The following is a 21,014-nucleotide window of genomic DNA, read 5'->3' on the forward strand; positions in this document are numbered from 1 at the left end:
CCTCTCTTTCTCCTCTCTCTTCTCCTCTCTCTTCTCCCCTCTCTCTTCTCCTCTCTCTTCTCCCCTCTCTCTTCTCCCCTCTCTCTTCTCCTCTCTCTTCTCCTCTCTCTCCTCTCTCTCTCCCCTCTCTCTCCCCTCTCTCTCCCCTCTCTCTCCCCTCTCTTTCTCCTCTCTCTCCCCTCTCTTTCTCCTCTCTTTCTCCTCTCTTTCTCCTCTCTTTCTCCTCTCTTCTCCTCTCTCTTCTCCTCTCTCTTCTCCTCTCTCTTCTCCCCTCTCTCTTCTCCCCTCTCTCTTCTCCTCTCTCTTCTCCTCTCTCTTCTCTCTCTCTCCCCTCTCTCTCCCCTCTCTCTCTCTCCTCTCTCTCTCTCCTCTCTCTCTCCCCCCTCTCTCTCTCTCTCTCTCTCTCTCTCTCTCTCTCTCTCTCTCTCCCCCCCCCTCTCTCTCTCTCTCTCTCTCTCTCTCCCCCTCTCTCTCTCTCTCTCTCTCTCTCCCCCCTCTCTCTCTCTCTCTCCACCTCTCTCTCCCCCCTCTCTCCCCCCTCTCTCCCTCCCCCACTCTCCCACCCCCCTCTCTCTCTCCCCTTTCATAAAGTATAAAGAAAACCCTATCTACATAAGATAAATACCAATAAACCCTCAAAAGAAATGAAAACCTAATTATACCAACCTCCTGAAATAAAAGCCCACTTGCTTTTTTTGGATGAAAAGCCTGGCAGAATTTTTTTTTTTTTGCATAGGACAGCATCACCACCAGTGGCGGCTGGTGCGTTGGGTGATGCAGCACGCTGTCCCTCTATCCATTCCCTATCTATTGGCCAAGGAGTAGGCGGGAGGACTCAAGGAGATGCTGGGGACTGAGGAGAAGGCGCTGCTGCAGGTAAGTGCGCTGGTTTTTCTGAGATGAAGGGGACCCGCTGGTCTCTCTGTATTGAAAGAGGGCACGGCACACTGGTTACTCTGCATTGAAAGGGGGCACGGCACACTGGTTACTCTGCATTGAAAGGGGGCACGCTGGTCTCTTCATTGAAACAGGGCACGGCCCGGCACACTGGTTACTCTGCATTGAAGGGGACATGCTGGTCTTTTTGCATCGAAAGAGGGCACGGCACACTGGTTACTCTGCATTGAAGGGGACACGCTGGTCTTTCTACATTGAAAGAGGGCACGGCACACTGGTTACTCTGCATTGAAAGGGGGCACGCTGGTCTCTTTGCATTGAAAGAGGACACGGCACACTGGTTACCCTGCATTGAAAGGGGGCACGCTGGTCTCTCTGCATTGAAAGAGGGCACGGCACACTGGTTACTCTGTATTGAAGGGGACACGCTGGTCTTTCTGCATTGAAAGAGGGCACGGCACACTGGTTACCCTGCATTGAAAGGGGGCACACTGGTCTCTCTGCATTGAAAGAGGGCACGGCACACTGGTTACTCTGCATTGAAAGGGGGCACGCTGGTCTCTCTGCATTGAAAGAGGGCACGGCACACTGGTTACCCTGCATTGAAAGGGGGCACACTGGTCTCTCTGCATTGAAAGAGGGCACGGCACACTGGTTACTCTGCATTGAAAGGGGGCATGCTGGTCTCTCTGCATTGAAAGAGGGCACGGCACACTGGTTACCCTGCATTGAAAGGGGGCACACTGGTCTCTCTGCATTGAAAGAGGGCACGGCACACTGGTTACTCTGCATTGAAGGGGACACGCTGGTCTTTCTGCATTGAAAGAGGGCACGGCACACTGGTTACTCTGCATTGAAAGGGGGCACGCTGGTCTCTCTGCATTGAAAGAGGGCACGGCACACTGGTTACCCTGCATTGAAAGGGGGCACACTGGTCTCTCTGCATTGAAAGAGGGCACGACACACTGGTTACTCTGCATTGAAGGGGACACGCTGGTCTTTTTGCATTGAAAGAGGGCACGGCACACTGGTTACTCTGCATTGAAGGGGACACGCTGGTCTTTTTGCATTGAAAGAGGGCACGGCACACTGGTTACTCCGCAGTGAAAGGGTGCTTGCTGGTCTCTCTGCATTGAAAGAGGGCATGGCACACTGGTTACTCTGCATTGAAAGGGGGCACGCTGGTCTCTCTGCATTGAAAGGGGGCACGGCACACTGGTTACTCTGCATTGAAAGGGGTCACGCTGGTAACACATTACCCAGTCCAGACCAGTATAGATCCTAACACATTACCCAGTCCATACCAGTATAGATCCTAACACATTACCCAGTCCATATCAGTATAGATATCCAGCATGATATTTTTTAGATCTGTTGTGTTTTCAGTGTTCCTTTAATTATTTTGAGCAGTGTATAAGGAATAGTACTCATTGTAGTACATATATCAGTGTTATAGGTACTAGCACTCAGTTTACAGAAATCAGTGCTATATATAGGGAATAGCACTTAGTGAGTTCTATTCCCTATATATAACACTTATATCTGTACACTGAGTGCTTTTCCCATAATACTGACATCTGTACACTTTGGCGGGAAGAATACTCCTTACATTAGTGGTCAGTGGGAAGCATGCCCCTTACATTGGTGGTCAGTGGGAAGAATGCCCCTTACATTGGTGGTCAATGGGAAGAATGCCCCTTACATTGGTGGTCAGTGGGAAGAATGCCCCTTACATTGGTGGTCAATGGGAAGAATGCCCCTTACATTGGTGGTCAATGGGAAGAATGCCCCTTACATTGGTGGTCAGTGGGAAGAATGCCCCTTACATTGGTGGTCAATGGGAAGAATGCCCCTTACATTGGTGGTCAATGGGAAGAATGCCCCTTACATTGGTGGTCAGTGGGAAGAATGCCCCTTACATTGGTGGTCAAAGGAAGAATGCCCCTTACATTGGTGGTCAGTGGGAAGAATGCCCCTTACATTGGTGGTCAGTGGGAAGAATGCCCCTTACATTGGTGGTCAGTGGGAAGAATGCCCCTTACATTGGTGGTCAATGGGAAGAATGCCCCTTACATTGGTGGTCAGTGGGGAGAATGTTCCTTACATTGGTGGTCAGTGGGAAGAATGCTCCTTACATTGGTGGTCAGTGGGAAGAATGCTCCTTACATTGGTGGTCAGTGGGAAGAATGCTCCTTACATTGGTGGTCAGTGGGAAGAATGCTCCTTACATTGGTGGTCAGTGGGAAGAATGCTCCTTACATTGGTGGTCAGTGGGAAGAATGCTCCTTACATTGGTGGTCAGTGGGAAGAATGCTCCTTACATTGGTGGTCAGTGGGAAGAATGCTCCTTACATTGGTGGTCAGTGGGAAGAATGCTCCTTACATTGGTGGTCAGTGGGAAGAATGTGTCCTTACATTGGTGGTCAGTGGGAAGAATGTGTCCTTACATTGGTGGTCAGTGGGAAGAATGTTCCTTACATTGGTGGTCAGTGGGAAGAATGTCCCTTACATTGGTGGTCAGTGGGAAGAATGTCCCTTACATTGGTGGTCAGTGGGAAGAATGCCTCTTACATTGGTGGTCAGTGGGAAGAATGCCTCTTACATTGGTGGTCAGTGGGAAGAATGCCCCTTACATTGGGGGTCAGTGGGAAGAATGCCCCTTACATTGGTGGTCAGTGGGAAGATTGTCCCTTGCATTGGTGGTCAGTGGGAATAATGACTCTGACTCTTACATTGGCGGTCAATGAAAGTAATGTTCCTTTGTGTGGGTGTGGCTAGCTTGTGGGCGGGGACACAGGGGGCCCATGATCTCTTATTGCCCGGGGGCCCCATGAGTTGTCAGTCCGCCCCTGCTTCACACTATACTGTTTGTCATTTATAATATGCAGAGAGGTTGTATAGTATCCATCGCACTCCTTACAAGCTCGTCCACACTTTATGTAGGATACTGTAGTGAACTGATGGATGGCACCACCACACAATCATAAGAAATACAGATCTTTACCAGCACACCTTGGTATAGTGATAGACTTGTCGTTTATTCACATAAAGTAACTGCTTCATAGGCTGCTGTTTTGGCACCCCACAGCCTACAATGCAGATAACACGCAATATGCAATAGAAGGAGAGGATGGTTACATGACATTAACAGGTTTCCACCTCCATTTTGTATTGCATTAATTAAAATGAATGGGGTTTCTATTGAATCAGACTCCTGTGCTTTATAACTGTTTTTTTCAGCAGCAGTATGGATGTGGTGAGGCCATACAGCTGCTTTATAACTGGGTTTTACAAAAATTCAACATGTAAGTTGAGTTCCTGTCAGGATCTATTGCTTTCCCCGAGTTATCAGTGTCTTCCCCCTACTAGCAATGACATAAGAAAGTTGGTATTCTCTTTTGTAGTCTTCATTTAATCATTCCACATGCGAGGTAATTTATCAGACAGTTTGGTGGAAATATCTAATAATTTAAATCTGCAAAACAAAATCAGATAACTATATGTGATGTGATTGAAGCTACCATTGAGTTTGCCTTTAAAAGTATTCAGGTTCAAATCTATGTTTTTGGGGATTTTTTTTCATATTTTTGTTCCTTTTAAATTGTCCTTTGTCAGCCTGACTCGTTCCCCTATATTCCTTCGTCTTTTATTTTTTACTTTTCACCTCAGTACACTCTGTGCAATATACAGATATTACGTATGATCTAATTATTGTTTTCCAATATGACCGACATGGTCTTTAACACTATGGTTTTTCTGTAGGTGTACAAGTTTTTGTACTGCATAAAAAAAAAAAAAAAAAATGTACTAAAAATAATTTGACAAAATAAAAAATACTAATACTCAATCCTTTTGTTGTCTTTATTCCTTTTGGTAAACATTTTAAATACATTTTTTATCTGAACCGCACTGTAGACAGAAAATTCAAACCCCAATAAGAGTGAACAGTTTGTCCCCTTTCACGCGGGCGTTCCGTCTGTCTTTTTTTCAGCCGTCCGTTGACGGATAAAAACCATTCCTCTGGGAAAACTGATGTAAACTAATGATCATTTATTTACATGTGCGTCTGTTCAGGCCTGTTTTTTTTTTCTTTAAAGTCTCTATTTTTGTTTTGTTTAAAAAAAAAAAAAAAATGGAAGGGGACCTAAATAAGTCAATTTTTGCATTGGCTGTTAGGTGCTGGCAGCGTTCTAACCAGTGACTCATCCCTGCTTGCTTTGTAAACAAAACAGGTTGCATACATCATAAAAAAAATGGCATGAGGTCCACCCTAAATCTATACCAGACCTTTATTCGTGGATGCAGCCCAGCAGGTCTAGAAAGGTGAAGGGGGAGTGAGCTTGTGGCCTCCCCCCCTCCTCAACCATACCAGGCCTTAATCCCTCAACATAAGCGGGGATGTGGATGTTAATGAGGACAAGGGCCTCTTCCCCACAATCCTGAAGCCCCATGTGAATGAGTAAGGGGTACTATGCACCTCTACTCACTTACCAAACAAAATAGAATGTGTCGTCAAAATAAGCACACAGAAACTTCTGACAAGTCCTTTATGAAAAAAAGATTTAAAAATTGTCCCCCGATGTACATCTATTGTCAATTACAATAAATGCCACTCACCGACATGGCCGCGCCATTACTTGGCTCCCCCCCGACTGGCACAGGGCCTAAGCCATTGCCTGAATAAATAAAATGAAATTATAAGGGGGAGGGGCCACCTGGTGACATCACAGACCATATATAGTAAATGATGTCCCCGAAGGGCCAGGTATAGGCTGAGGGGAGAGGGCTGCATTTTTTCTTTTATGTCGGCTGTTCTGTTTACATTCTACCTCTCTAAATAATACAAATATTATATATATATATATATATATTATATATATACATACACACATACATATATATATATATATATATAAAAATAAAATATAACTTGTATGTTTACATTATTTAGAGAGGTCTAGGTCACTAACACCACCCACACCACGGTGGTGCAGCGATATGCATGCATGTACATGTAACATGTGTTATTTGTGAGCAATACTATAATAATGTATATTTATATATATATATATATATATATATATATATATATATATATATATATATATATATATATATATATATATATATATATATATATATACACACACACATATATACATACATACATACACACACATACACACACACACACACACACACACAGTATCTCACAAAAGTGAGTACACCCCCCACATTTTTGTTATATCTTTTCATGTGACAACACTGAAGAAATGATACTTTGCTACAATGTAAAGAAGTGAGTGTACAGCTTGTATAACAGTTTAAATTTGCTGTCAAAATAACTCAACACACAGCCATTAATGTCTCAACCGCTGGCAACAAAGTGAGTACACCCCTAAGTCAAAATGTCTAAATTGGGCCCAAAGTGTCAATATTTTGTGTGGCCACCAATATTTTCCAGCACTGCCTTAACCCTCTTGGACATTGCAGATCACCAGAGCATCACAGGTTGCCACTGGAGTCCTCTTCTACTCCTCCATGACGACATCATGGAGCTGGTAGATGTTAGAGACCTTACGCTCCTCCACCTTCTGTTTGAGGATGCCCCACAGATGCTCAATAGGGTTTAGGTGTGGAGACATGCTTGGCCAGTCCATCACCTTTACTCTCAACTTCTTTAGCAAGGCAGTGGTCATCTTGGAGGTGTGTTTGAGGTTGTTATGTTGGAATACTGACCAGCCCAGTCTCCGAAGGGAGGGGATCATGCTCTGCTTCAGTATGTCACAGTACATGTTGGCATTCATGGTTCCCTCAACGAACTCATGCAGCCCCAGACCATGACACATCAACCACCATGCTTGACTGTAGGCAAGACACACTTGTCTTTGTACTCCTCACCTGGTTGCCACCACCCCCACTTGACACCATCTAAACCTAATAGGTTTATCTTGGTCTCATCAGACCACAGGACATGGTTCTGATAATCCATGTCCTTAGTCAGCAAACTGTTTGCGGGCTTTCTTGTGCATCATCTTTAGAAGAGGCTTCCTTCTGGGATGACAACCATGTAGACCAATTTGATGCAGTCTGCGGCGTATGGTCTGAGCACTGATAGGCTGCCCCCCCCCCCCTTTTCAATCTCTGCAGTATTGCTGGCAGCACTCATTCGTCTATTTTCCAAAGACAACCTCTGGATATGATGCTGAGCATGTGAACTCAACCTCCTTGATTGACCATGGTGAGGCCTGCTCTGAGTGGAACCTGTCCTATTAAACCACTGTATGGCCTTTGCCACCATTCTGCTGCTCAGTTTCAGGGTCTTGGCAATCTTCTTATAGCCTAGGCCATCTTTATGTAAAGCAACAATTATTTTTTTCAGATCCTCAGAGTTCTTTGCCATGAGGTGCCATGTTGAACTTCCAGTGACCAGTATGAGAGAGTGATAACACCAAATTTAACGCACCTGCTCCCCATTCACACCTGAGACCTTGTAACACTAACGAGTCATATGACACAGAGGAGGGAAAATGGCCTATTGGGTCCAATTTGGACATTTTCACTTAGGGATGTACTTACTTTGATTGTCAGCGGTTTAGAAATTAATGGCTGTATTGTCACCAAAAAGATATAATAAAATATCTACAAAAATGGGGGTCTTTTGTGAGATACTGTACATCCTCTAAATATGCCTGTAGATGAACATTAAAAGCAGGGTAAAAAACATTTTATTTAAAAAGTTTAATGACTGCTGAGTCTTCTCTCCCTAGCTCTGATGAGTGGGGGCAGGGTCTCAAAATGGTGCTTAGTGAATTCATTATTGACAGTGGTATGCTAAACAGGAGCTGTTGTCAATCTAAAACAATTGCCGGACTAGGAGACTAAAGCTGGGTACACACAGGCCGAAAACAGTCGGTTTGGCAGGAACTGGCAAATTTTTTGGTCTGTGTGTACAGCTCTTTGTCTGATAGAAGCTGGTCTCATCACCGGCTTCTGTTAAATGAGCATGCTGGAAAACCAGCATCTGATTAGGGCTGGCAGCCAGCACTTATCACTGTTCTTGTGGGGAAAGGAGGGCAGTCCCACTGTCATAACACACTTGTGCCATACCTTTGTGCGTTTTCTATGAGCTCCAGATCTTCTTTTTGTCTTTGTTGCAGTGTTTCTAATAACATGTTTTGCTGTCCCTTCTCTAGCTGAAGCTTTCTGATCTATGATGAATAGAAAAAAAAAAAAAAAAAAAAAACAAACAATATTAGTGCCTTCCTTCTAGATATACAAAAAAATTGAATTTGGATGCACCTGAAATAATACCTGGGTCTCCAGATCCAATATCCTGCCCTCTAACTGCAGCATCTCCCTTTGGGAGTCCTTGTCATTTTCTAGTGCCCTGAAAATAGCAGGAGCAAGCTGCAAAAAGAGAGAAAAGAATCATTAGTCTTAGCATTATTGCTTGGTTCTTTGGTAAAACAAGGTTATCTGGGCCTATAAATAACCCTTCAGTTCTAATTTAGAAATGTTGAAATTAGGTTGCTCAGGTTGTTACTTCAAATATAATGCTAGCTGGCTTTCAAAAAACATCAAGTAGTGCTGATGCATAGACTGCTAAAGTTCAAGAACAGCTTTTAAAGAATTTCCCCAAGCACTCTCTCCAGCAAGTCAAGATGAACTTTTTCCACATTTTAGGTTAAAAAACAGTTTTTTGTTTTTTTTTTGTAGCAGGCAATTGAAAATACATAATAACTCATAGTGCCAAGTCAAGGCACAAGTGTGATCCTTAAATATAGAAGTTAACTAAACTACCAATACTAATGGTAAACCATGAAAGCGTATGCTGTGACCATAGACTTTAGATCTGTTTAAAATGGTGCCATTTATATTTGCCTGGAGTTCAGATTTAAAATGTACAGCAATGCACAAGAAGCACAGACTTAATGAATGTGGCTGAAGACATCCAGTCTGTGGCTGTTGGCTGTGTGTCTGTCTATTGTTCCACAGAACAATATAAAAATTTCCACGCACACTATCAAGCTAGTTATCACAAAAAAGCCTATTTTAACCGTGTCCTCATTGTAGGTGAAAAAACAATGGTTTTGTTGCCTTCATATGCAAACACATGTTAAGCTACACTGTTGCTTCAAGACACCCCTGGGGCTGTGCTTTTTTTTTTTAAGACACAGGAGGTAATACCAATGTATGTCAACATTCCCAACTTGGCACTATAAAAGGTCCTGTAAAAGCTTGAAGAATGCTTGCAGCTGGTTAAAAGCTTTGTAGAATTCTTGCTGTACACCTCTCTCTTCAGACTAGCATTTACAAGCAGACATTAGTGTGAGAACAGGAACACTGACAAAGAACCTTCAACACAAAGATGAAGTACAATGTAGACACACCTGAATTTGGTCTCTGTGAGAATCTGAAGATCCAGCTAAAGGAACTAGAAAACAAGGATGCAGAAATTACTATGTAAAAAATTAGATAAAAATATATTTAAAAAATACTACAGAAAAAACAAAGACAGAACTGCTGCTAGCATCAGCTTAAAAAAAGGCACCAGTAAGATTAAAAACTTAAAAAGATTAAGTTCACCTTTTTATGAAAAATAAAATGATAAAACTAACCTAACTTCAAATATTCTGGCTACCCCCTGGATGCTGCTACACATAGCAACCGTGATGCCTTGTAGCAGTCTGTACATCAAAATACACAGCTCCAGAGTGAGTATCCATCATAATGCTCACAATGTCATGCGCTCACTGGTTAGCATGACCAATGAGAAGCACTTCTCTCTTTTGGGACACCTTACCAGAAGAAGATGCACTTCTCATTGTTCAGCACAGCTATGCGCGCTCATCAGTGTGCCTTCCTTTTAATCTTTTTTTCCCCCTATAAACAGCTGAAATATAACAATGTAAAAAATATACATTTTTAAGAAGCTGAAATAAAGCCCAATTTAATCCTCTTAAACTATTACTGTAATGCAGCCAGGTTGCATATACATATGAGATCTATATATAGGCTATGTATCAGGTTAAAAGCAGCAGCACTAGGAGAGTCCGATTACTACTAGCAACTGGCAAACATAAGCAGCAGTCCCACTCTTTAACAGCAGTGTGTGTGTGTGTGTGTATTATTATATATATATTTTCAAAATCACTGGAGGCTTTCAAAAAGCACTTGGTGCATTTTGCATAGCCGACAGGAAACTGGCTACAAATAAAAGGTCTGTCCTCAAGTATGTTTTTTGTTACTCTGGAAAGCTCATGAAAATAATCACTGGCATAAATTTGATGTAGATCTCTACACAAGCTAAATGTTCTGTTTCTTTAACTTCTTGAGGATGGAGACGTGTACCTGTCTCAAGGCTTCCCTTTTGTCTATGAGCTGCAGGATTAATGGAAGAATGAATTGAAGGAGTTCCTTTTCTAGGACTTTCCCAAGGTAGAGGGGTCCTATGAGGAGAGATGAACATAAAGTAGTTAGTTTACATGTTATAAATTGAAAGCTTTGTGAAAACAAATACAGCAATACACACCAAGATACTTCTGCTGCAGCTGGTACAGCCTCAGTAACTGTGCCACCAAGACCTGGCTGCGGAGTAGTACTCACTAATGCAGCTGGGGCTCTGAAAAGATAAGTTCCAATAAATTTTACATAATTCACTCTCTCGATTACAATAAAATAAACAACTCTCTATTTCTTCCAGGTATTTCTAAAGGGGAAGATTCCCACTTCTGCACTGCGGTAATGTAAGTAAAATGTATTGGTGTTTTTTGGTGCCATTATTTTTAATAGCACCCCCAATGTACTAAGATAATGCAATGCAAGGTAGCGCATTACAAAAAAAGGGTTGTGTGTGTTCTGGGAACTGTGCGGTGTGTTGGCAGCCCAAAACTAATGAGCTGCCTTAAAGCCTAAATTTAGTTAAAAAATAAAAAAATGAGCATAAGGGGAGGTACTTACAGTCAATGTGAAGTGTCTCTTGTGCTGCTAGCTACGGATTTAGAAGAAATCCTCTGTCTCACCCCAATACCCCACAGCCATAATCCTCTGGGGCTGCAGGAGTAGAAGCCAAGGGACCTGTCACATGCACTCATCAATAGTGCCAACTATGTCTGCCCTTTCCACTCCCTCCTTCATTCATAGAAGCCATATTATAGCCATAGCTCCCAACTGTCCCTGATTTTGAGAGACTGTCCCTGATTTTAAACAAAGTCCCTCTTTCCACCTCATTTGTCCCTCATTTTGATTGGATCTATATAGCTGTATATAAGCTGTACTTTTTATCTTTCAAAAAGTGTTTTCCGGTGCTAAACCTTTCACCCAATTTCTAAATTGCTGCATTTGTAAATTTCAAAAGCCAGTATAAAGGATTAGTAGTGGTAAAAAAGCACTTGTGGGTCTATTCATTTTTTCTTTTGTAGAATTCTACTCTGGAAGACACCCAGCATCGTGTATTGTAACTCTTTCTTCCAAAGTCTAACTATCTTGGCCCTTTTATTGGATTTCAGTTCTTTCAGTTTGGAGGCTCAGCATCACATGTGGGCGATTTTCCAAACACAGACAGCCTGCCTAGGAACTCCCACTCCACCTGACTGACATCCATCCATCAGGACATTTTGGTATTTGCATAAATCTTCCCTACAGCCAACCAACTGCTTGCAACAGGACTAATGGACTCTTGAGAGGAGAGGCAGGGGGCTGTGATGTTGTGGGAAGTACAGAAACTCTGTGTTGATATCATTGGTTCTAAAATAAGGTCTGTAATAAAAATAGAAAGCTTGTATTGAAAAATGTAATTCGCATGATGTAGTGGAAGGGTGGGAGCCACTGGGAAAAGCAATATTCAAGCAAATTATACTTCAGCTTTAAAGTACAACTCAAGGCAATTTTTTTTCCATTTTGGATACAGTAAAGGAGGGTTATAACAGTTTTTTTTGTTGCCATCTTCCTCACATTGGGGGGAGATCTCCCTTTCTTTCCAGTCCCATACCCAAAACAGGGAGTGAGAGAAAACCCCTCCAAATTCCCATTGCTAGTCAACAGGGTCAAAAGAACTAGTTGCCCACTGGAAGATTTCACACTTTGTGTTCTGATGATCACATTAAAATTTGGGATTTTCTCTCACTGATAATCACTGGAACAAAAACAGAAGGTAAATCTCAGTAATAGGTATGAAGACCAACAAAAAAAAACAAAAAACAAAAAAAAAAAAAAACACACCAAACAGGTGTTCTTAATACCTTTCCACTCTAAAATAAATAAAAAATAAGATTTTCGTAACATCTTACCATAAAATCTTTTTCTCTGATGTCCATCGACAGACGCAGCCTCATCTCCTGGAGCTGAGTGGGGTTATGCTGCCACCTGCTTGAGTAGTCTAGGCAGTACGTTAGTACAATAGTTTAAACATGTACATGCCCACTGGGCTGTCCCTCCAGGCATAACCCCCACTGCCACAGCCCAGCACATCAGTTTAGTTGCAAGCAGTGAAGACAAAAAGAACCATCCCCATACAGAGGGGCGTGTGCTGTGTCTGTCGATGGACATCAGAGAAAAAGAGTTTAAGGTAAGATCTTACAAAAATCGTATTTTCTCTATCGTCCATCGACAGACGCAGCCTCATCTCCATGAGCTGAGCGGAACGTCCCAAAGCAGTATAGGCATGAGGGGTGGGAAAAATGCAACCAGACAGTAACGTCAAATCCAAAAAGGCTAAACCAAGCCAACTGGGCAACATGGAGCGCAACCAAACAACAGGAGCTCACCCAGCTATGAGACCCCTAAGAGAATAACAAAAAAACAAAACATTCTCTTATGAAACAACAGCCTGCAAAATCTTGCGGCCAAAAGAGGCATCCGAAGATGCCAACAAACCCACCTTGTAAAACTTGGTAAAGATGTGCACAGACGACCAAGTCGCCACCTTACAAACTTGTACAACAGAGGCCTGATGGCGAAAAGCCCAAGAGGCACTCTGCGCTCTAGTAGAATGCGCCCTCACAGGGAATGGAGGAACCTGACCCTTGATTGAATAAGCCTGACAAACTGTCTGCCAGATCCATCTCAAAATGGTAGCAGTGGACGCAGCCAAACCTTTGCAAGGACTGTCCGGAAGGACAAAGAGAGACCGACTTCATGAAGGACTCAGCAACAGTCAGATAAACCCTTATCGCCAGAACCACATCCAGAGAGTGCAAGGCAACTTCTTTGTGATGTTTAGGCTTAGGAAATAAGAAAGGCAACACAATGTCTTCATTCAGGTGTAAATTCGACACCACCTTGGGAAGAAAAGACGGATTAGGTCGGGAGGACCACTTTATCCCTGTGGACCACCAAATCAGGCAAACGACAGGACAGCGCCGCCAACTCAGAGACTCTGCTGGTAGAAGTGATAGCCACTAGGAAGGCAACCTTCTGCGACAAAGAAAACAGAGAGATCTCCCTAATATTCTCAAAAGAAGGCTTTTGAAGAACAGACAAAACCAGCTTAAGATCCCTCGGCGGTACAGGGATCTTCGCGGAGGAGCCAGATGATGCACCCCTTGAATGAAAGTGCAAATCAAATTATTAGCAGCCAACGGACATTGGAAGTAAATAGCCAAGGCTGACACTGGCCCTTGATAATGCCCAACGCCAGGCGCTGCTCAACCCCTCTTTTTTATAAAAAGGCCAAAACCCTAGCTATAGAGAACAAGCGAGGGTGCAGCTGCAGCGATTCACACCATGAAATGTACGATGATACATCTTCCGAGATGTCGACTTCCTGGCCTTCAAAAGGGTAGGAATCACCGAATCAGAGATAGCTCTATCCCTCAACACCTTGCTTTCAACAGCCAAGCCATTAAAGCCAGCGACCGTAAAGCAGGATGAAAGATCGGTCCTTGAGATAGTAGATCTTCCTGCAGCGGAAGACGCCATGGAGGATCAACGACCATTTTTACCAGTTCTGCATACCAGGACCGCCAGTCTGGTGCCACCAACATGACCAGAATCCCTTCCATCACCACCTGGCGAAGAAACCTCAGCAGGAGAACAAGTGGAGGGAAGGCATAGATCAGGCGATACTGACTCCAAGGAGCCACCAGAGCGTCTGTGGCGTCGGCCAGAGAATCCCGAGACCTGGCCACAAACCTCTGAACTTTCCTGTTGAGACAAGACGCAAACAAATCCACCTCCAGAGTCCCCCACCGGACACACAGGAGACAAAACGCCTTCGGATGAAGAGACCATTCCCCTTGATCCAACACCTGACTGCTCAGGTAATCTGCCTGCCAATTCTCCACACCCGGAATGTGGAGTGCGGAGAGAGCTCGAACATTGTGCTCCACCCACACCAGGATCTCGGCCACCTCCTTGGCCCCCAGGGCACTCCTGGTGCCCCCTTGGTGATTGATGTAAGCCACGGCCGTGGCATTGTCTGACTGAACCCGAACCGGAGAGCTGCGTAGTCGACTCGTCCAATGAAGCAGGCAGAGCTTGATCTCGCTCAGCTCCAGAATATTGATCGGCAAGGAAGACTCTTCCGCTGTCCAATTTCCCTGTGCCCAGAGCATACCCAGCACTCCACCTCAGCCCGACAGGCTGGCGCCCGTGGTGACCACCGTAGAAAACACCGGCAGGAAGGACTTGCCTTGGCACAGGACAGGTGACTGGAGACACCAAGAGAGCTGACTTTGTGAGATGGCTCAACCAAATCTACAGGTCCAAGGACAGAGGATCGGTGTTCCATTTTGCCAGAATCTCTTTCTGCAACTGTCTCGTGTGAGCAAACGGGACAGATTCGAAGGTAGAGACTATCAGACCCAGGACCCTCATGCAAGCCCGCAATGAGGACTGATCGGTCTCCATCAGCAACCGAACCGCCCTTTGCAACTTCTAAAGCTTGTCCAAGGGAAGGAAGACCCTCGCCAGAGCAGAGTCAAGGATCAGCGCCAGATAAGTGACCCGCAGAGACGGTGTCAGAGCAGATTTGTGGAAATTGATCGTCCACCCGAATTCCTGAAGGGTCTGAATGGTGATGGAGACGTTGTCCAGTAAATCTGAATGGGAGATTGCTCGCAACAGGAGATCGTCCAGGTATCCCACACTAGAGATACCTCATCGACATAAGGCCAGCACAGGGACTAGGACCTTGGTAAAAACTCTGGAAACTGAGGCGAGACCAAAGGGTAATGCCATATATTGAAAGTGCTCCTCTGCCACCGCAAAGTGGAGGAATCGCTGGTGCCCCCCGAATATGGGGATGTAGAGATATGCACCTTTGATATCGATGGAAGCCAGAAAATCCCCCTGATTCAAAGATGCCACCGCCGACTGAATGAACGCAATTTAAAACTTCTGCACCCGCACAAAGCAGTTCAGAGCCTTGAGGTCCAGGATTGGACTCACTTTGCCCTCCTTTCTGGGCACCGTGAGCAGGTTTGAATAGAAACCTTGAGAGCGTTCCTGCGGAGGAACCGGCACAATCACCCCTTGAGCCAGGAGATCTCGCACAGCCTCCCGCAGATCCTTCAAACGCTCTGGAGACAGGTGAACATTCGAATGAAAGAGCCTGTCCCCTGGCCAGGACCAGAATTCGATCTTGTACCCGGAGCAAATCAGTTTGTGAACCCAATTGTCCTGAATGAAGGAAGTCTAGGGTTCCTGAAAAAAAGCTGCAGCACCGGACTGACTGATCTTGGGCTTGCACCAAGGCTTCTTAGTTCCCCCCAGAAGTTCTGAATGGCTTACCTTTTTCTTGCGCCCGGAGGCACGAAAAAAAAGTTTATTAGCAGAAAAAGAGGGACCCCGCTTAGTACGGGGTGTCTTACCCTTGGAGGATTGAGGAAGAAGAGTACTCTTCCCTCCAGTCAGGCTCTTGATTAACTCATCCAATGAGTCGCCACACAACCATTCTCCCAGAAAGTGGAGATCAGCTAGGGCCATGTGTCTTAAAACAATGCCCACGGCTCAAACCCTGGCCACCAGGGGAGCCGCATCCATTGGCGCATCACACAGGAACACCAGAGCCTGGATCAGCTGGTCCAACAGTTCCAGCTGTTCCGGAACAGTCTCGGGGTGCAAAGACTCCCGCAAACCCCTAATTCATTCTGTCACCGTCTGTGAGACTAACACAGACAAAAAAAAAATGATTTCAAAATGGAACCCACCAGCACATGAAGATGTTGAGAAAGGGATTTCACCCCCCTGTCCACTGGATTCGTAAAAACCGGGGGAATCCTCCACAGGCACAAGGGTAGATTTGTTTAATCTTGAAACAGGATGGTCCACCTTAGGCGACACCGTCCAACGATTGGAGACATTTTCAGCAAAAGGGTACCAGCGTTTAAAGCGTTTTGGCACCACTAACACATGCTTAATGCGCCGCCATTGGTCATTCACAATAAATCGAGAAAAGTGTCGGGACAAGGGAAAACCTTGTCAGCTTTTGGAGACTTCTGAGAGCCAAAAGCCACCTGTGTCCCTGCCGGCATGGGCACATCAGACAATTTTAAAGTATCCCGTACTGAAAAGGAAAAGGAATTGGCAGCACTCCAGGTTGAGTCAAAATCCAGATTTATTGACTGGACATCCAAATATGACAATCGTGACAAGGTAGACGTGTTTCACACACTGACTGTGTGCTTAATCATTACTGATTACTTAATGATTAAGCACACAGTCAGTGTGTGAAACACGTCTACCTTGTCACAATTGTCATATTTGGATGTCCAGTCAATAAATCTGGATTTTGACTCAACCTGGAGTGCTGCCAATTCCTTTTCCTTTATCAAGTTTTCACGGAGGCGAGCCGGGGCATGCACCGGTGCGAGTCATCAGGCAATTACACCACCTTGAGCAGTGAGTTCTTGTCTCTTCCTTCAATCCCGTACTGAAAGCAGGGCTTCCACTAGTGTGATTGCACAGTTTGGGACTCCATATTGCAAGTAGCAAAAAACGGAGTACTGTCGCTTTAAGCGCGCCCATCGTGGTATCCACCACCAATCGCAGCAGTCTGCAGGGAACCCCTTTAAACTAAACTGATAGCAGAAAGTGCAGGAATATGCCTGCAGGGACCCCATGTACTGTACCACCTCAGACAAACCATCCTCCTGATTCTTCCAGCAGCATGGAGAGAAAGACAGAAGTGACCCCGGCCAGGCAACAAATGGACAGGAAGTTAAGCTGCCTGAGGAAGGTCACACTGCCCAGCATAGCACAAGGGCTACACAAAGATGGATGCCCAAACAGATCAATTTTTAAGCTACAGGGAAAATGGCTGCCCTATACAAGTCTATGGGGAAAAATTCACATTGCCCACACTTAAGATGGCGGCGCCCACGGCAAACCATGCAGCTAGGGACCGACACGTGAAGGCCTCAGGAACCACAATAGGGATCAGCAAGCCCAAGGTACCATGTCACCCCCCCCCCCCCCCAGGGCGCCAGGTGCTCCAGACACACAGCCACTGCAGGGACAGGGAAGGGGGGAGGATAGGACACACAGACCGGGCACCGGGCAGGCTAGGGGGATCTTTTGGGAGGCACATTCCCATTATCCCAGGAGAGGGCCCACCTACCCCCAAGGCCAGCAGGGGCCAAGGGGGGCACATTTACTCACCATACCATGGACCAGGTGGGGTCCACTCCAGGCAGACTGCCTCCCACCCGAAGTGGGGGTTCTGCCAGCCGAGGGGTACGCTGCGACTCAGGGCATTCCAGGTCATCACATCCCGGTGAGGCATCCGCTTGCAGGCTTGTCCCCATCCGGAAAAGGGGCACCTTTGTGGCTAGGCCTAGGTCGGGACTATAACCTGCTCACGCTCGTAAGCCAGACTGGGGGGACCATAAGGATCTAGATTATCCAGTGTGAAGCCCCAGCAGGCATTGTTTCTTGTAGATCACCAGGAAATTCTTCCTTGAACACTAGCTAGCAAGTGAGTAAAGAAAAATAAAAATAAAATATTCTGAAAAGAATAAAAAAACTCAGACCGGAGTCCCAGCAGTGAAAAAACAGGAATATCGGCGCAAGCATGAATAAATAAATGGATGGAAATAGATAAAAGCAGCTGACACCAAGGTAAAAAATATGTAAAACCCAATGTAAAACTGATAGTGAAATGTGCAGCGCTAAAACAATAAGACAATAAAAACATCAATGGATAAATGAAAAGTCTATGAATGGCACGCAGTAGTCTTGTAAAAAAGAGGAGAAAACAGTCCAATAAGAAATCCCAATGAAAGTGCTCAGTGCTGATCAGTAAACAGGACACAAGTGCTTGTTCAGTGCAATCCTTCACCAGAGGTGCTAGCCTCTCACCTGTAGGCTGTGAAAAGACAGCCTTAAAAGTACACTCCCAGCAATGTGAAAATCCTGACCAGGACAGCAATCACAGAGGGCATCTCTCCTTTTTGTAAAGGTGTTCACAACGATCCCCATGTAATAGAAAGGGGGCAGACCATAGTGCAATATGTTTCAAACACCACAATTTATTAATAAAACAAATGGACAGCCTCTTACTTCAAGGTAATGCAAAAACGAGCAGTACAGCAATCCAGCTGATCTCCAGACAGAGCGGAACGCTCTGCTAACAGGGGCTACGAGTGACGTCACGATCTCCTCCCCCTTGCGCACGCGTATCGTCCGTGGGCGGGACTTCCTCAGCGTATGGGCGGAGGGGCGGACGTCACTCTTTTTATATGCATCACTCCGCTCAATTCAGCGTCGCTGCTGGCATAGCAACGTCGGAGGAAAACCAGGAAGTGCCCCAGGGCCCGCCCCACACTGGAAGCAGTACATTGACCCAGGAACATAAACAGAGTCCTCCATAAACACCGAGACAGCAACAAGGGCTAAAGGGCTAGTAACGCCCATTACTGTTCAAGAGCGGGGGGGTATAGAATATCAGAACTAACATAAATATGGCAAAACATATATTAATAAAAATTACAGAAAAAACATATATTTGGGAACTAATGCCCCTAAATGTATGAATACATGAGGGGATCATGATAAGTCACTCGCAGCCCCTGTATACAAAAGAAAGCAGTAAAAAAAAAAAAACCAATATATAATCAAAAACATATAATAAAAACATCAAATGTAAATCCATAAATACAATAGTGTTCAAAGGTCAAAAAACATACATAAAATGGGTATATAATAGAGTCCATATCATAAAAGCCCATATGTGTAAGGGACCTAAAATTCATATGTTGATAAAAAGTATTGATAAAAAACGAGGGTAAAAACGAAGTAAAACTACCGATCTGAGATAAAACAGTTGAGGTCGAAGTCCACATTTAGACCTCTGGGGACCCCGACTTTTGTCTCAAAGATCCAGTAAGATTCACGCTTACTTATTTGTCTAATAAAATTACCCCCCCTCCAATGTTTCTTGACCTTTTCGATCCCCCAAAATTTCAAGTCCTTGGGATCTTTGTTGTGAAATTGTTTGAAGTGTTGGACAACATGATGGGCTTTCTTGCCCTTTCTTATACTACTCATATGTTCTCCAACACGGACTTGTAGCGCCCTAGTGGTTCTGCCCACATACTGGAGCCCACACTTGCACTCCAGCATGTAGACCACCCCTGTGGACGCACATGTGATCAGGTCCTTGATTTTATAGGATTCACCTGTGGTGTGGGCTACAAATTCCTTTTTCTTCTTAGTATTAAACTTAGAAGTTTTACAGGCCACACACCTTCCACATGCATGAAAACCCGAAAGAAATGAAAAAAGCTTATTTTCACCTGGGTTGGGGGGATCAATTACCCCTGGTGCCAGGAAATTTCTCATTGTGGGGGCTTTTTTATAAATAAACGCTGGTTTATTGGGTAAGGTAGGGCCTAGGATCTTGTCCTGCTGAAGTATTGGCCAATGTTTGGTGATGATTTTCTCCACTTTCTTAAATTGCGCATTATATTCCATGACAATCTTATATCCACCGTTGTCATATGGTGCTACCTGTGTCTTATCTGCCAATAAACTGGACCTCTCTTTATTTTTTACTTCAAGGATGTCACTCTCAAGTTTTGTAGTGTCATAACCCTTTTCGACAAACCGATCTTTTAATATATGTGCCTGTGTTTCATACTCTTCAACTAGTGTGCAGTTCCTTCTTAGACGCATAAACTGCCCTTTAGGTATGTTACATAACCAGTTCCTGTGATGGCAACTGTCTAACGGGATGCACGAGTTACGGTCAGTTACCTTAAAGTGCGTGTGCGTTTTGAAGTGATCATTGTCCTTGGAAATGACAAGGTCAAGAAAGACAATATCACTGTCACTCACGGTCCATGTGAGGACTATATTTTTATCATTGTTGTTCATTTTATCCATAAATCTATCTAAAGAGTCTCTTGTACCATCCCAAATGAGCAGCACGTCATCTATATAGCGTTTGTAGCAAAGTAACTCGGGAGGGCACTCTTTAAAGATGACTTCTTCCTCCCAGTGGGCCATAAAAAGATTGGCCACACTGGGAGCAAAACCAGCGCCCATCGCTACGCCTCTTGTTTGTAAGTAGTATTGTCTGTCGAACCAAAAGTAGTTCTTAGACAAACAGAAAAACAAACTACTCAAAATGAAGCTGCGTTTCTTTCTTGAGAGATCTGATTGTTTAAAGGCCCATTTAACTGCATCCTGGGCCTCTTCATGATTGATGATGGTATAAAGAGAACCCACGTCTGCTGTCACCAGCAGTGCCGTGGGATTACATGGTAAGTCCTGTAGAATTTGTATCACATGCTTAGTATCTCTAAGGTAAGCTTGTGTGGAAATGACGAGAGGTTGAAGATGTAAGTCAATGTATTGACCCAGTCGCGATGAGACCGAGTCAATACCATTGACAATTGGTCTACCCGGAGGGACCTCACTGTTCTTGTGTATTTTTGGTAGGAAATACACAACTGGTGTACGGCAGAACAGTGGGTCCAGATAGTGTGATTCCTTCTTACTTAATATGCCTCTCTCTTTTCCTGTCTTGACCAGCTTTTTCAACTCTCCCTTATATTTAATAAGGGGGTCTCCTGGTAATATAGTGTATGTTTCTTTATCAGACAGAAGCCGGTTCATTTCGTCCTGATAATAACTTTTGCTAAGGACTACCAAACCGCCTCCCTTATCGGCCG

The 21,014-nt window shown here is 44.6% G+C and overlaps 1 protein-coding gene across 1 annotated transcript in view; it reads right to left on the reverse strand.

Moving 5' to 3' along the window:
* FBF1 (Fas binding factor 1) overlaps positions 1-21,014 on the reverse strand; it is a gene marked incomplete at its 5' end in the record, with an annotated part of 191,679 nt that overhangs the window by 85,064 nt on the left and 85,601 nt on the right. The window contains 6 exons of the mRNA XM_082272785.1: positions 5,515-5,573; positions 7,997-8,108; positions 8,212-8,307; positions 9,291-9,334; positions 10,252-10,349; positions 10,433-10,522. Of these exons, the coding sequence (XP_082128911.1) occupies positions 5,515-5,573; positions 7,997-8,108; positions 8,212-8,307; positions 9,291-9,334; positions 10,252-10,349; positions 10,433-10,522 (499 nt within the window). The remainder of the gene's footprint in view (positions 1-5,514; positions 5,574-7,996; positions 8,109-8,211; positions 8,308-9,290; positions 9,335-10,251; positions 10,350-10,432; positions 10,523-21,014) is intronic.

Source organism: Pelophylax lessonae (assembly GCF_965119305.1).
Source record: "Pelophylax lessonae genome assembly, chromosome: 11".
Taxonomy (NCBI): Eukaryota; Metazoa; Chordata; class Amphibia; order Anura; family Ranidae; genus Pelophylax; species Pelophylax lessonae.